The sequence below is a fragment of the Callorhinchus milii genome, unplaced genomic scaffold, assembly GCF_018977255.1.
Source record: "Callorhinchus milii isolate IMCB2004 unplaced genomic scaffold, IMCB_Cmil_1.0 Scaffold10, whole genome shotgun sequence".
NCBI lineage: Eukaryota > Metazoa > Chordata > Chondrichthyes > Chimaeriformes > Callorhinchidae > Callorhinchus > Callorhinchus milii.
The window spans coordinates 19201091-19217551 of NW_024704751.1; the positions used below are offsets into that span (position 1 = coordinate 19201091).

The 16461-nt window shown below is 43.2% G+C and overlaps 1 protein-coding gene and 1 non-coding gene across 2 annotated transcripts in view; both read left to right on the forward strand.

Moving 5' to 3' along the window:
• The first annotated feature begins 2772 nt into the window (after positions 1 to 2772).
• On the forward strand, positions 2773 to 2845 carry trnas-uga. Its single transcript has one exon. It is a non-coding gene; the product is annotated as a tRNA-Ser (tRNA).
• Positions 2846 to 5419: 2574 nt separating this feature from the next.
• The window catches only part of LOC103179601 (potassium voltage-gated channel subfamily KQT member 4), a 137698-nt gene continuing 126656 nt past the window's right edge, over positions 5420 to 16461 (forward strand). The window contains 1 exon segment of the mRNA XM_042338620.1: positions 5420 to 5784. Within this exon segment, the coding sequence (XP_042194554.1) occupies positions 5420 to 5784 (365 nt within the window).

Sequence of the window (16461 nt, forward strand, 5' to 3'; positions counted from 1 at the left end):
TGTTGGCCAGGACGCCAAGAGAAACTCCCCTTCTCAAACAGAGCCTGGGATCTTTAACAGTTACAGATAGTTGCAAATTCTGCACGTCCCAAAATGCTAAGAAAATGGAATGGGTGGGATTCTCAACCACAATCCTCATTTCAATCTGTATTTGCCTTTCAAGGCCTCACTTCTCTGTCCCTCTGTCTGAGTTAGTTCCTCTCTCTCTTTGACTCTCTCTCTCCCTCTCTCCTTCTCACTCTCTGAATCACTCTGCTTCTCATTCATTCTCTCACTAAGACTCACTTTCTCACAAGGTGAGAAATCTGTGTGTGTGTGTGTGTGGGGGGGGGAGGGTTTGTGGGTGTGCGACTCTCTCACTCACACACTGTATCTATGTGTCTCTCTATCTTTGTGACTCTCTCTAAGTGGGGAAACTGAGCTCAGTAACCTTGCCCACGTGCCCATCAATTCTCAACTCTGGCAACTGTAATACATTTGCCAGTATCTCACAGACGTTCAACTGGTTTGCTTAGTCTGAGAAAATAAATCATTCAGCAAATTAGGGGGTTAAAGCCATGACTTACAAGCAAAATAATACAGCATATAAAATAGCAGTTTCCTAGGAGTGAGGTACAGACTAGGATCTAATCAAGGGGAGATATTTAGAATAATAATTTAGAATACTCTGCCGCGGTTTTTACAGAAAGTGTGATAGTAAAAGGGTGATAGCAAAGTGGAGCAATTAAAAAGGATAATTCTCAGAAAGTAAACGGGATTGAAAATGTTTAAGAGACTTAAAGTGATCAAAGCACCAACCCCTGGCACAGGCATCCGAGAATCTGGAGGCACGTCAGGGAGGAAATAACAAAGGCCATTGGGCTTCTCAATATATATATAAATAATCTGAAAGGGATACAATGCTAAATTTACAGATGACACAAAACAGGGGGTGTGACTAAATGAAAAGAGGACTGTAAGTGACCTCAGGACAGATTAGTGGATTGGGCAGAGAGATGGCAGGTGAAATCTGGATGGAGAGAAATACAGAGCGATACACTTGGAGAGAATAAGGAGGTGAAATGAACACTTAAATGGTAAAACTTTGAAAGGACGGAAACAGCAGAGAGACCGAGCGGTTAATCATAATATGCACACGCCTTAAAGATGAGAGGTCAAGCTGACAAATGTTAAAGGGATTTATAAATAAGAGCACTGAATACACTGGTAAATATTTTCAAACCACCAGTTGGAAGGCAGCTGGTTTGCTTTCTCCATCTAGTTAATGTGATGTAATTTGCAACAAAGGTTCAATGACAAGTGAAACTCTGGAGACTATGATCACAATGGAAGTTCAAGTGAAAGAGTTCCTTCAGCCCATTGACTCTCATTGCTGAACCCCTTTGTTCCCATTATGCAGCTCCAGTTCTTAAATGAAATGAGTCCAGGGTCCTGGCTTCTTCCATTCTTCCCAGTAACTGGTTCCACCTGTTAATTCCCCATTAATCAAAGGAAAAACAATTGGTCCTCAAATTGCCCTTCACGACCCTGAACTTCTACCCCTTAACCTGCTGCTTTGGTTACATCTGATAGTATTATTCTGTGTTTTCTTTCTCAATCCCATTTAATATCTTATACACCTTTATATTTTCCGCTAGGAGTCATCTCTTCTCGTCCACAAAATATGCAATCAATTTACTTTGCAGTATATCCCGTGAAGTGCTTTGAGACATCTCAAGGTGATCAGGTGCTATATCGAATGCAAGGATTATTGTTATTAAGTTCAAAACTGATGCCGAGTTTATTTTCTCATTATTCATAATCTTCCCTGTAAACTCTGGGAGTCTTTACTTGCATTGTGGCAAGTTTAGCTGTGCTCTGTATGGCACAACTATAGATGCCGTTAATCTGGGGCTCGGATGTACTGAAACGGTGGAATCTATATTTGTCCCCAGACTTGACTGGGGCAGTGAAAGTCTCTCTCTCTCTCTCTGTAAGGTGTTAAACATGTTTTAAGGCTGAACTTCAACCCGTCTCCCAAAGACTGTGGATTCACCCCAACACAGCCTGACATTAAATTAGGTGCCGTCCAAAGATAGCTGGCACAGGAAATGTTAAAGAATAATAATAATCCTTGTATTTGATACAGCGCCTTATCGTGTCATTGTGAAGTCTCAAAGCGTTTCGCAGAATATATTGTAAAGTGGCGTGACTGTGTATTTTGTGGGCAAAACGCAGAATGTAAATCCCACAAAAGTGCAGTCAGAGGCACCTGAGCACATTTGTTGAGGCAGAGTGGGGCGGAGGAGGGGAGGGGGCGAAGAGGCTTTAAACTGATTCTGACATGGGATCCAGCCCTGGGTATAACTACCGGCAATGTGTTTGACTCCCAAGCACTGGATGTAGCCAGTGTTTCCATCCCCATCACGGACACCTTCACCTTGACCAGGTGTCGGATTCACTAAATATAAGCAGTAATTCAATTCACTTTATGAGGTCAGAACCACAAAATAATATGGTTGTCATCTGGACAGAGCTTCAGGTTACAATCCAGGAATCACTGAGTCTTGTGCTGTTTACAGTGAGTAAGAGATGGTGTGAAAGAATAAGGCTTTGTTGTGAAGAGTCAATAGCTCCTGAGTGGTGCAGATGTCGGTAGAATAAATATACCTGTTTCGTGCATATAACTATTACGAGTTATTGTGAAGTCTGATTTAATAATAATCCTTACATTTGATATAGTGCCTTATCATGTCATTGAGATGTCTCAAAGCGCTTCACAGAATATACTGGAGTCCTGTAGCTTAGTGGTTAGAGCACTTGCCTTGAAAACGAGAGGACCTGGGTTTGATTCCCGGCAGGGCGAAATGCTGGGCAAGTTTCCATACTCTACACACCTCTGTTCATCAAGCAATAGGAACCTGGTTGGCAGTCAATTGGCGGATCGCTTTTCCGGTGCAAATAATCCCTCCCCTCCAAAAAAATGTTAAAAAACTTGGTCACTCAATCCACGACTGTTTGAGGGACACTGCTGTGCACAATTGGCTGCCGTGTTTCATCCCGAAAATATACAGTCAATTCACTTTAAAGTATACTCTGTGAAGCGCTTTGAGACGTCTCAAAGAGTGATAAGGCGTTATATCAAATGCAAGGATTACTATTACTATTATTATTGTATTGCAAATGTATTTTTGGAGATTTTTATATTTCGATTTTAAATATTCTTGTATTTAGATTTAATGGGAAACATCAGCATTTTCTCTCTCTTTCTTTCTGTTATATATACCTTATCGGCTGAACCACATTCAGAGTTAGCTCAATCACCTTACAGTATATGCTTTGAGGCATCTCAATGATGTGATAAGGGACTATATCCAATGCAATGATTATTATTATTGCTGTGTCAGGTTAATGTACAAACCCTGAGAGTTGGTGTGTGTGTGTGTGTGTGTGTGTCTCTAATCAAAGGTGCTGTTTCTCTTCAATTCCCTGCGTTCCTATTTAGCTCGATTTCAGTGTGACCTGCGAGTGAGTGGAAACACACACAACATAACACACACAACATAACACACACAACATAACACACACACAACATACACACACACAACATAACACACACACCACACACACACAACATACACACACACACAACATAACACACACACACATAACACATACACAACATAACACACACACAACATACACACACACACAACATAACACACACAACACACACAACATACACACACACAACACACACACACAACATAACACACACACACCATAACAAACACACACACAACATAACACACACACAAACACATACACAACATACACACACACACACATAACACATACACAACATAACACACACACACATAACACACACACACAACATACACACACACACAACATAACCCCCCCCCCACACACACACACAACATCACACACAACATAACACATAACACATACACAACATACACACACACAACATAACACAGAGTTCGCTATAAATGTACCAAACCCTCACTTAAAACCGAATACCTTTTCGGAGTTGTGCAAAAAGGGATCTGAAATTTCCGAGTCGTCAACGTGTTTTATATATATATATGTATAAAAAAAGAGAGAGAGAGAGAGAAGGGGGTTGGAGCTGCGGATTACACTTACAGTGACCCATCAGTGTGTGTGATCAGCAGGTGGACAGACAGACAGACAGACAGACAGACAGAGACAGATGGAGTCGTGTGTTACTCAAGTCAAAGTGATGTTTAACTTGTAGGGGATGGTGTGAGAGAGAGAGTGTGAGAGAGAGAGTGTGAGAGAGAGAGAGAGACAGAGTGTGAGAGAGAGGGAGGGAGGGAGGGAGGGGGTTGTTGGGGATTGCAGGACTGAGTGCTGATGCGCTGAAGCAAAACAGCCACAAGATCCCTAAACTGCAAACCTCTCAAAAGATTTTTACCTGAATAAGGGCAAAGGAGAGAGAGAGGGGGAGGGAGGGGGGAAGAGGGGGAGAGAGAGAGAGAGAGAGGGAGGGAGGGAGAGAGAGAGAGGGAGAGAGATTGACTGAGCCAACACACACACACACACACAGCAGAGCAGAGCAGTCACACACACAGACAGTCACACACACAGAGACACAGTCACACACACAGTCGTTCAAACTGAGTGTCAAACTTCAAAAAGTTGGGATCTATTTCCCTGTGGAGTGGAGAAGAGGAGAGAAAATAACAGTTGTAATTTCTGGGAAGAGAGTGAGAGAGAGAGAGAGAGAGAGAGAATCCCACAGAAACCATTGCCTTTTTAGTGAGTGATAGTGAGTGAGATTCCCCCCAAAGTTTATTTTATTTGGGAGAAAAGTGTGTGTGTGATATTTATTTATATACAGTATATTTAATAGAGAGAGAGAGAGGGGGACAGAGAGAGGGACAGAGAGAGAGAGGGACAGAGAGAGAGGGGACAGAGAGAGAGAGAGGGACAGAGAGAGAGAGAGGGACAGAGAGAGAGAGGGACAGAGAGAGGGACAGAGAGAGAGGGACAGAGAGAGGGACAGAGAGAGAGAGGGGGAGAGCGGCTGTGGGTGAGAGTCGGGTTTTGGGGGCGTTATTTGCGGGTAAAGCTACTGCAGGACCCCCGGTACCCCCCCACACCCTCACCCCCTCACACTCCCCCCTCACCCCCTCACCCCCCACACCCCCTCACCCGTCACCCCCACACCCCTCACACTCCCCTCACCCCCCACCCCTCACACTCCCCCACCCCTCACACTCCCCCCACCCCTCACCCCCCCACCCCCCACACCCCCACCCCCCACTCCCCCCACCCCCTCACCCCCCCACACTCCCCCCACCCCCTCACCCCACCCCCCACCCCCAGTGTCGCTCTGGCCCGGTGGGGTGGGGTGGGGTGTGGGGGGTGTGACGGTGACGGTGACGGTGGAGCGATGCCCCGGAGCCACACCGACAACGGCGGTGTCCCCGACGACAAACGGGTGGAGTTCGTGGGGTTGACGTCTGTGGAGAGCGGCGACGCGCGGTCCGGGGGTCCGGGGGGCGGGGGTCCGGGGGGCGGGGGGGGCGGGGGGGGGCGGCTCAGGCTCGCGGGCTGTCCCGGGGACCCCGGGCTCGGGGCCGCGGCGGCGGTGGGTACCGGGGACAGTGCTCAGGGCGCGCGGTTGGGGCTGTTGGGGAGACCTCTGCCCCAGAAACACAGCAACAAACGCACCGCCCGTTACCGGAGACTCCAGAACTGCCTCTACAATGTGCTCGAGAGACCCCGAGGCTGTGCCTTCATCTATCACTCCTTCATGTGAGTACCGACACTCCGACACACACTGTGTGTTTATATATAATAACACTGTATATATAATAACAACACTATAATAATAATAACACTGTATATATAATAATAATAATAACACTATATATAATAATAACACAATATATATAATATTAATAATAACACTATATAATATTAATAATACTATATATATAATAATAACACTGTATATATATAATAATAACACTGTATATTTATATTATAATAACACTGTATATATAATAATAATAACACTATATATGTGGATATATTTATATTTTATATTATAGAGAGAGAGATGTCTTTATATATGTGTATATGTATATATTTGTATTCAATATTATATATAGAGAGAGATATGTCTTTATATTTGTGTATATGTATATATTTATATTTTATATTATATTTATAAAGAGAGATGTCTTTATATGTATATGTATATATTTATATTTTATATTATATATAGATGTCTTTATATATATGTGTATATATATATATTTGTATTCAATATTGAGAGAGAGATACGTCTTTATATATATGTGTGTATGTGTATATATTTATTTTCAATACTATATTAGAGAGAGAGATGTCTATATATATATGTGTGTTGTTATATTTTGAATTACTGATGTCAATAAATCACCTCTCACCATTCCTTCCGCTCCCAACAACTTACCCCAAACTTGGGAGTGATGGTAATATAGTGTACGGTGTACGTAACGTGTTAGTGATATTATATACACAGATATTATATATTTACAGAGTGACCAAAAAGCTGTGATGCTATTTCAATGTCTTAAAAGAAGTGATGATGTATTTGTGGGTTTTTTTTCTCACACACATATATATATATATATATATACATATATATATTACTGTAGACATCACAGCTGTTCTGGTCACACTGGATAGAAAAATACTGATGTAGATATAGAATCTCATCCATCCACTCCCTCAGTACCCATCAACTTCCTAAAACTTTCCTCTCAACTTTCGGCTTTGGTCTTTCAAAGTATCACAACAACAACCACCACCACCACCACCACAGAAAATCTATAATTGTTTGTTTACAGCTGGTGTGGAAAAAAATGTATCAATTTAGGTGTAATTTGTGGGTGGTTTTTGGAGCTTTTCTGTGTTGAGCGCAAAATAAAAATTCAAAATGATACCTCTCTCTAAAAGTGCTGTATTCACCAGAATAGTAACTCAGAATCCTGGCTGCCCTGCGCTCCGCGGAAGCGGTTTGTAAGAGTGTGTTTATATGAGTTTTCCCCAGTGCGACAACACCGAAACTGGAGCGCATGATATCGTGGATTATAACACTTTGCTGTTCGTGCGGCTCCCAGACTTGTGTGCAGGCTTTGCGTTGTAGGACGTTTTAAGAGCTGGTTTTCTTGTGAGACTCTGTCAGTCTTGGATCGACCGAAACACTGAACGTAAGAATTTGCTCGATGATAGAAGACCAAGGTCCATCTAGTTCTCCTTCCACCGTCCTGGCAGTGGGTTGCACATACATGTGCACCAAACTGCTTACGGCATCCCGAGATATTATGTCCTAAAAGAAATCAGGGATTCGGACCGCCAGCTCGGGTTCGAATCCCTGACTGTCCAGCGCCTTGGGAACGTCCTTCTGACGTGAAAGGTGCTATGCAATTATAATTTTGTATTGGATTGTATCTGAATTGTTTTTGAAAGAATTGACGCTTTCGGCTTCCACCATCTCCCTTGGGAGTCTGTTCCATACATACAGAGGAATCTGCCGCGCTTGAAATGGAGACTTTTGTTGGCTTTTTAATATGAATGTTGATAAACATGGCAAAGCTTGTTTCAGAAAGCTCCCGTCAAGTTTGTGTTGAGTGTGGCTTGGGATCTCGCAAGCACATGAAACATTACTTCACATGGGGAATGATGTGTTTTTGGACCAAAGAAAGAAGTGGGAACATCCCATAAATTAAGTTTACAAAGGATGTAATTTGTTTGCGAATTTTTTTCTTTTTTTTTCTAAGTTTCTAAATTGTTTGAATTATTTTCTCTTTCCCCCAAAATATATAGCGGGGCACGGGCGTGTTTAGAATTTCTCCTCTTTTCACAGCTCATCATTTGCTTCGTTAAAAAAAACTCTGTGTCAGGTAAACTTTCTTTATATAAAGGCTGTCTAAATAGGGTTTGAGGTAAAGGGAGAGATAGGGAGAGATGTCGTAAACTGATAACTCATCGCTCCAAGGGAAAAGGGCTCAGTGACGAGTTATCAGGAGCGATGAGATAGGCGTGTGTATAAATATATAAATAAATGCGGCCAGGATGTTGACAGCGCGATGACTTAAGTGGTAGTGACAAGTTAAGGTGGGACGAGTCGTCAGGAGTTCACTGTATTAAGATGTAGGAAAGTTAGTGGAATAGAAATCCCAGGAAGGTAGAGTGACTTGTGGTGATATGCGGATCCAGAGAGTGGGTTTACTTGGATCGCTGCATTGTTTTAAAGCTCACCTGCGAGATGTGATTTTCTGAGGATGGTGTGTGTGGGGGGCGGGTGGTGGGGGTGCGGTGTGGGGGGAATTACTTGCCTCGGTACCAGCATTGATATTATCGTCACTTGCTTGGGGTAACATAACTGTGGTTGTAAAAAAAAATAGTGTATTTTAACTTTGCTTTACGAACAAATTACCCACTTGCGAATCACTGAACATCAATCTGTAAAATCCAGGACATTATCAGAATTATTAAAGTTTTTGGATATCAGATTAAGGCTCGATGATTGACTGTCTTTACCTCCCCCAGGATATGGACAGTAAACATTTGAAGACCCTCAATACAGGGGGTAGTTAGGTGGTTCTATGGGTCAGCAAACCGGGGTTTGAATGGCAGGGTTTAGGTTCGGTCCTTTTGACCCAGTGGGTACAAACCCACAATACAAAGCCCATCACTCAGTATTAATGAGTTTTGCCCACAAAACACACATTACAGTATATTCTGTAGAGAACTTTCAGGCACTATATCAAATGCAAGGATCATTGTTATTCTGTACCACATTAAAAATGAATGTTAAGAACAATTAAGAATAATTAACACTCTATTTTGAAGCTTTCATGGTTAGCGGAGGTGGTGAATTTACACTGTGAATTTAAAAAATAATTATTTAATCCATCACTGTTTGTAAGACACTACTATGCGCAACTGGCTGTCAAGTTTCACCCACAAAGTATACAGTTAATTCACTTTACAGTACTGTAAATCTACTGAGAAGCACTTTGAGATGACACAAAGACCAGATAAGGCGCTATATCAAATGCAAGGATTATTATTACTATTATTATTGTTGGAGGAATCTGTTGACCTGGGCAGAGATCTTAAACATGAACCACAGAGGTACCGGGAGCCAATTGAGATTAGCCAGGATGGGGTTAATGACTGTGTGGAGCCTTGTATAGGAAAGAACTCGTGCTTCAGAGTTCAGCATAAGTTGTAGCTTCTGAAGAGTAGATCTGGGGAGAGCAATGAGGAGAGCTTTGGAAAAAGCTGTCCTCGAGGTGATGAAAGCATGGATACAATAACGTCATGACTCTGCTTAGACAATCTCCCCAGCCCATTTTCCAGTTTATACCTTGTGAGTTTGTGTATTCTGATTTCTGATGTTTATAGCGTGTCCCAGGATCAGTTTGGAGATATAAATTGCCCTGTGCCTGTTGCCCTGGCTGCAGCATGTTATCCCACTTACTGCACAAAACACTTTCCAGCTTCCTTGCTTAGTACAGTGCAAAGTTGAGCCATACCTGGACGGGACTTCACTGCTGTCTCAGGGACGTTGCTGTGTGCAAAGTGGCTGCCATGTTCACCTACAATATACAGTCAATTCACTTTACAGTATATTCTGTGAAGCGCTTTGGGACGTCTAGGAGACGTGAAAAGCGCTATATCAAATGCAAGGATTATTATTATTATTACAAACAAATAATAATCCTTGCAATTTGGTATAGCGCCTTATCTCGTCGTTGAGACGTCTCAAAGCCCATCACAAATGTATTGCAAATTCTACCACATCTAGAAGACATGAAAAAGAGCTATATCAAATTAAAGTATTAGTATTACATTATCGTTAAAGTAGATTAACTGTGTATTTTGTGGGTGAAATGCGGCAGATATTTGCCCACACAGCAGTGTCCCACAAATAGTCGTGGATTGAGTAACCGCATTTTTTTAAAAAACAAGTTAACCTCGTAAAGGGCTTTCCGATGTTTTGATGATGTCTACAAAATACACTGTCATTACACTGCAGTAAATCTTGCAAAGTCCCCTGAGACATATTGATGGTATGACAGGCTCTAAATTAAATGTATATTATTAGCATAAGGTCCCTGATTCAATCTAAGTCCGCGCTGATTAAGCTGATTTCAAGCGGGGCAGTAACAATTAGCCTCGGTATCGCTGGATTAAGGAGGAACAAATAGGTAGCCAGGTTCCTGCTGCCATTCACTGACTGGGCTCGTATGTACAAAAGACTACTTGGGTGTGGGACTGGAGGACGGATGGCAATAGGGGATCCAACTAGTGGATCTTAAACTCAGATGTTAAAATGTCTGCTGTCCAGGTGCACATTAAAGATTCTGTGCCACTACTTGGAAAGAGAAAGGAATTTCTCCCAATGTCCTGTCCTCAGATAACATTGGTCACTGACTTCATGGCTGATTGTGGGACATTGCTGTGTACAAATTGGTTGGATTCTCATTATTATTATTATTATTCATTATTATTTTAAGGAAACACAACCATATTGAAGTCCCTCATTTGATCACATGTTCAGATTCCAGTTCTTTCACATTTTACAGGCTCCGTGAGCACATTCTGGGTCAGGTTGCTGATAATTTTCAAGACTGGGTTGGAAAGATATTTTTTAGGTCAAGGTATCAAGAGATAGGGGCCAAGGAGCGGGTAATTGGAATCGGTACAGATCAGCCATGGTCTTATAGAATGGCGGAACAGGCTCGAGGGGCTGAATGGCCTACTCCTGTTTCTATAGTTGTAACTTTAACTAGGTGATCTTAAAATCTAATTGCTCCTTATTGCAGATTACAATAGTCTGAATGTTATTGTAATTTCACGTCTGATTTGCAGCCTCTCGGATGAGTCTTTGTAGGGCTGAGGTTTCTGTTGATAAATTGTATCAGGGCCGTGCTGTTTTCCTATCGAATTGGAACCCAACTCGTAAAGTGTTTGAAAGTTCTTGTGGGGAGAACATTGACGGAAGGAAAGATTGATTTATGAAGGAGATAACTGTGATTCAGTCTGTGAAGGATGAGGAAAAACTAAGCTAACGATTGTGGTTATTTTTGGTAAGCAGTATATTATAAGCCAGTCCAATAAGGAACGGTGTAGTGGAACATTTATTAATTCCCCGTTGCCAGATACTTAGTATCCACTGTGCTATGTACTAGTGATGGATAACACAGGAAATACACAGCACTGAGAAGATGAAGACGAAGGCGGCAATCTTCTAAAAGACCTGAATAATCTGCTGCACAGCGCTGGTTGAGCCCCGAGTTGCTACCAGTCATCCCATGACTTTGTGCTCGCTTCACTCCTCTCGCGAAACTGTACTCTCAAAAAGCAGACAAGCAAGAAGTGTGGAGGCCATTCTTGTGTGCCCCCTGGTGGCTGATTCAATAGCTTCATGTGATGCCAAACCACTCTCCAACATGGAGTGTAGCACATAAGAACAATTGGTCCAAGTGCCCCTGGGCTAGGATAGAGGAAAGTCAAGCAAAGCTCCTGCTTCTGATTACTACCGACAATCCATATGGACAACTGCACAGAGGTGGACATCTCAGGCTTGAAATTCCACCTAATCTTGCCCTGTAGGTGTTGGACATTATGTCTTAATATTTAATGTCATGAAGAATGGTGGAAAATTTTAAATTCAGGTGTAATTTGGAAGCCGGTACTTATATAATAATGAGATGATCATGATAAAGATAGTAATCCTTGCATTTGATATAGTGCATTATCAGATCATTAAGAAGTCTCAAAAGAGCTTCACAGAATATATTGTAAAGTGGAGGGACTTTTACTTGTGAGAGAAACATGGCAGACAATTGCACAATTTTACTTTCTATGATCTATGGGGGGGAAATAAGTCTAAGTTTTCCACAACTTCGCACAATTTTAATTTATTTTTAAAAGCAAACTGGTTTCATCGTCTCAGACTGCATTGGGCATTTGGGCCTCGCACGAGGTCTAAGCTGCGATTCGATGCCTGCAATTAAGTGGCTTGGTGTATTTCATACATGGTCAGAATCCATAGGGTCCAGGGTTGTGTGTGTGTGTGTGTACATCGCTACCTTCAGGAGGTGAGAGGAGAAAACAGGAACATTGTGAGTAATAGAGGGAAAGGTTATATGAAATAACAAGGACAGACCTGATCAATAGCAGGGTTGATCTTTGTGCGGAAAATTCTCGCTCAGATTATTTAGAAATCCTTAGGGTGTGTCTTTTGCTGGAGATATATACAACCTACGGTTAACTCTTCCTGATTTGGGGTATGGGTAAGACCCAGTCTCTTTTGTCTTTATATAAAAAAAAGTTTAATTTGGGTTTAAGGAAAGACGCTTTCATTACATCTAGGCTTGACTATGCTAACTCCCTGCTCTCTGCACTTCCCAACTCTTTCCTGCAAAAGATGCAGATTATTCAGAACTTTGCAGCTCATGTCCTCTCCTGCATTAAGCTCCAGGAGCTGACCGTACCCCCAACCTTGTTCAACTTCACAGGCTCCGCATCTCTCAGAGGATTGAGTTGAAAATCCTTGTCCTCGCCTTTAAAGCCCACCATGATCTTGCTCCTCCCGTCCTCTGCGACCTAGTATAACTTCACCAACCTGTCCGCTCCCTCCTTCAGCCTTTCTGCCCCCACCCTCTGGAACTCTACTTCGCCTCCTCCCTTGACTCCTTCAAGGCCCATCTCAAGACCTTCCCTCCTCCACCCCCTCTTGCTCTCCACCCCTCTGAATCCAACCCGCATCTCAGATGCGAACCCCTCATTGTCCCAACGCATTGGGACATCCTCCCAATGTGAAAGGCGCTGTATCAATACAATGTGTTTGTCTATGTGTACAGTATAAGCTTTGCTGAATGAGGCAGCTCCACGGAAGCTCTGTCAATGTGTTGTGGCCGGAACAGAGCAATGTTTGTTCGTTCAGCTGTTCCCCTGTAACAGTATACTCTATAATGCTAGCACCCGGTCATAAATTTTGCATAATGCCATGAAAGAGCCTTTTAAAATGTAATTCACTCTCTGTGCGTGCGTGTGTGTACACACAGGAATCATTCTTCCAATACTCTTCGGATTTCCCACTTAATTCTGCAGCAGGAAACAGAAAATTCCTCGAGCCCCACAGTGACGACAAAACAACAACAAAATTACATTTGTATAGCGCCTTTCATGTTGGGCGGATGTCCCAAGTCACTGACAATCGGGAGAATCCCACAGTGAGATCCTGACATTGACATCTGCACGGGAATCCAATTTGAATTTGCTGCCACAATCTGCCCTCGCCTTGGTTCAAGTCACTTTCCCATTTTTGACTTTGATTTCCTTGGTCTCTAAAAGAGTGAATTTGTGTAACACAAATGCTTTTGAGTTTTTTCTATTCCGTGCGTCCACTTGCCCTGTGGGGTGGGATGAAACATCTGCTAATCTGTTGTCCTGTTCAAGGGTTTTTAATATTAAACGGATGCCCTCCAGTCTGCCTTTGTACAGTAACTCATCATTCAACCAGCCCCAGCTCCCAGCAACAGCTCAGGAGTAGATGCTAATGGCTAGTGCGGAATTGCAGCCCATTCGATAAGAAAGATGACATTCCTTAATGAAATGCCAGGATCTTTCATTATATGAGTAGTACTGGACTCAGCAAGTCATTACACCAGTCATTGTTGGACTCTGTGAGGTGGTGACATTAATGGCCCTACGTCCAAACACAATGCCTGTTGGGCACGCAATAGACAACAGCAACAGTAACAACAACTTGCATTTATATAGCACTCTTCACGCTGGACGGCATCTCAGAGCGTTTAAAATTCGCCAGAAACAATAGACAACTAAGAGATTAAGGATGTATTGATTAGCTATCCCAAAGAATAAGCATAATCGACACCTATCCCACAATATAGTAGTTACAGTGAATAAGTATAGGAACTCCTATAGCCCTTTTACACCATTAATCATCTTGTTTTACCTTTATAAGATTATTTATTATTGCAAGAAACGAACAGCAGCACTGTCTCACCCACAGAAGCAAAGTCCAGCAAGGTGTCTGTCAGATGCAGAGAAAGTTCTGCAGTCTGTATAAACCTCTTGGGGGCTGCAGTCTGAGGCTCACTCACTTTCTGTATACAGACGGTGTTTATCCCAATCGCACTCGCTCTGAATGTGGATTGTGCTAATCCCAAACTCACTCTGTATGCTGACCCCATTAAATCCCGAGATCACTCCGTGTCTGGCAGAGCCCTGCTCGACAAACGTGCAAACCATTTACAAGCACAGCTGCTGTTGTGATATCTCCAGGGCTGACAGGCTGTGCAGTTGGATGATGAAGATGACCTGCATGTCCTGTACCTAGCTGATGGTGTCTGCACTCTCAGGTCATGTACGGGGCAGCGTCTGGATGTGGGGTGGGGGATGTGGGTTTGCTCCAAGCGTTAGCAGTGCTCAGGAGGCTGGGACAAGATACCTTCACTTTCTAATCACCTGCCGACACTCACTGTTTGGAGTCACACAGCAAACTCAGCTCCTGGTGCCTGCGGGAAGGTGCACAGCACAAGTCCAGGAGTGAGGAGTTAACAATAAACTCAAATCAACCCCTAAGCAGCAACATGAATGATTGCGAGACCTAAAATGTCACGCTGGGCCCCACAGTGAGTGATGCCGAGTTGAAGACTTTGCTGGTAACTTGCTCTCGGCAGGAGCTTCTTGCACAGTCAGCAGCAGAGAGCAGTAGGCGTTCCCGAACCCGTGAGAGATGTGGCTGCAGTATTCACGTCAAACTGGCTAATCAGCACTTTTATTGATAATGTGTTGTTATACACAACCTGGGTTTGTGGCCAGAGGGACGAGGTTCTGGCTAGGCTGGCGCCAAAGTAAATTCTCCACAAAGCAGGTTAGATAGTGAGAACGAAAGCAGGATAGATTGTGAGAGCGAGAGCGATGCATTTGAGGACTTGAGGAAACATAATACTCCAGTGCAGTCCTAGAACCGGTGCGGATAAATGCTGAATTGAATGCATGTTCTATTTAAGGATTTGCTAAGCGAAAGAAGTCCAAGGTCCATCTAGTTCGCCTTCCACCATCCTGGCACTCACTTGACGTGTCTATACTAAACTGTTTGTGGGACATTGCTGTGTGCAAATTGGTTGCACGTTTGCCCACAAAATACACAAGTCACTGCAATAAAACCTGTGAAGCATTTGAAATGTTTTGAGCATGTAACAAGGTACTCTATCAGTTCGTGAGTTATTGATCTTGTTATTTATAGGGCCAAGGACCAATATTGAGCAGTCCCAAATCAGGTGTGCAGGAATGGCACTGATGTCAGCCAGGAAGCAATCAGTTCTACACTGATCCCAGTGCCTCAGGTTTGAGGGGTGGAGGGACTCTGCCTGGATTCTCCCTACTGATCGTGATACCATACTTGCACCCACACACCCATACACACACACACATGCACGCACGCACGTTTCAAGAATTGGAAGAGGACAGGCTTGACTGTGAGGTTCTACAGATTTACAACCCACTGACACTGACTGTCCAGGCAGAATAGTCGCTTTTGAGTGAGGATTTTTGCTGATATCGAGTTAAACTCTCTTGTATTGAAATCCTGTATTATGTAGTGAGTCAGCTGGTGAGTTGCAGGTCGATGTGGGATGTGCTGGATACTGTAGCAGTGATTTATCGCACTCCCAATCACCACGAACATCCAAAAGATAAACATGAAGATAATGGAATGGATAATGGAGCCACAAGGCTATCCATCAGTCTAGCAGGTGAAGGTTCACTTCAGTTCATGAAAATTAAGTGTTTTCAGAGCAATGAAAGATTCAGTTTTCCTGATCAGTGCCTTTCCTGGGTCGATGCTTCCCTTGTGATGTGCCAATTAGCCACGGAGATCAGGAAGGGGTCAGGGACTAACTTGGTCTGTGCAGAGAGCATCCATCTGTGCCCAGGCTCTGCTGTGATTGTACAACAGGCCTCAGCTTCCCTGGATATAGCCTCACAAGAGGTCATCTAGCCCATCACGTCTGTGCCGACTCTTTGAAAGAGCCATCCAATTAGTCTCACTCCCCCACTCTTTACCAAGCCTTGCAATTTTTTTTCTTTTCAAGTAAATATCCAATTCCCTTTTGAAAGTAATTATTGAATCCGCTTCCACCAGTCTTTCAGGCAGTGCATTCCAGATCGTAACAACTCACTGCGTAAAAACATTTCTCCTCATCTATCCTCTAGTTCTTTTGCCAATTATCTTGAAACTGTGTCCTCTAGTTACCGACCCACCTGTCTATGGAAAGAGTTTCCCCTTATATGGATCTTCTAGTGAGGTCACCAGTGAGGATGGTGTGAGAATGTGATCAGGTTAAGGCTTGGTTGTAACAATGCCCTCTCTCCCCTCCGGTCAAATGCCCTTCC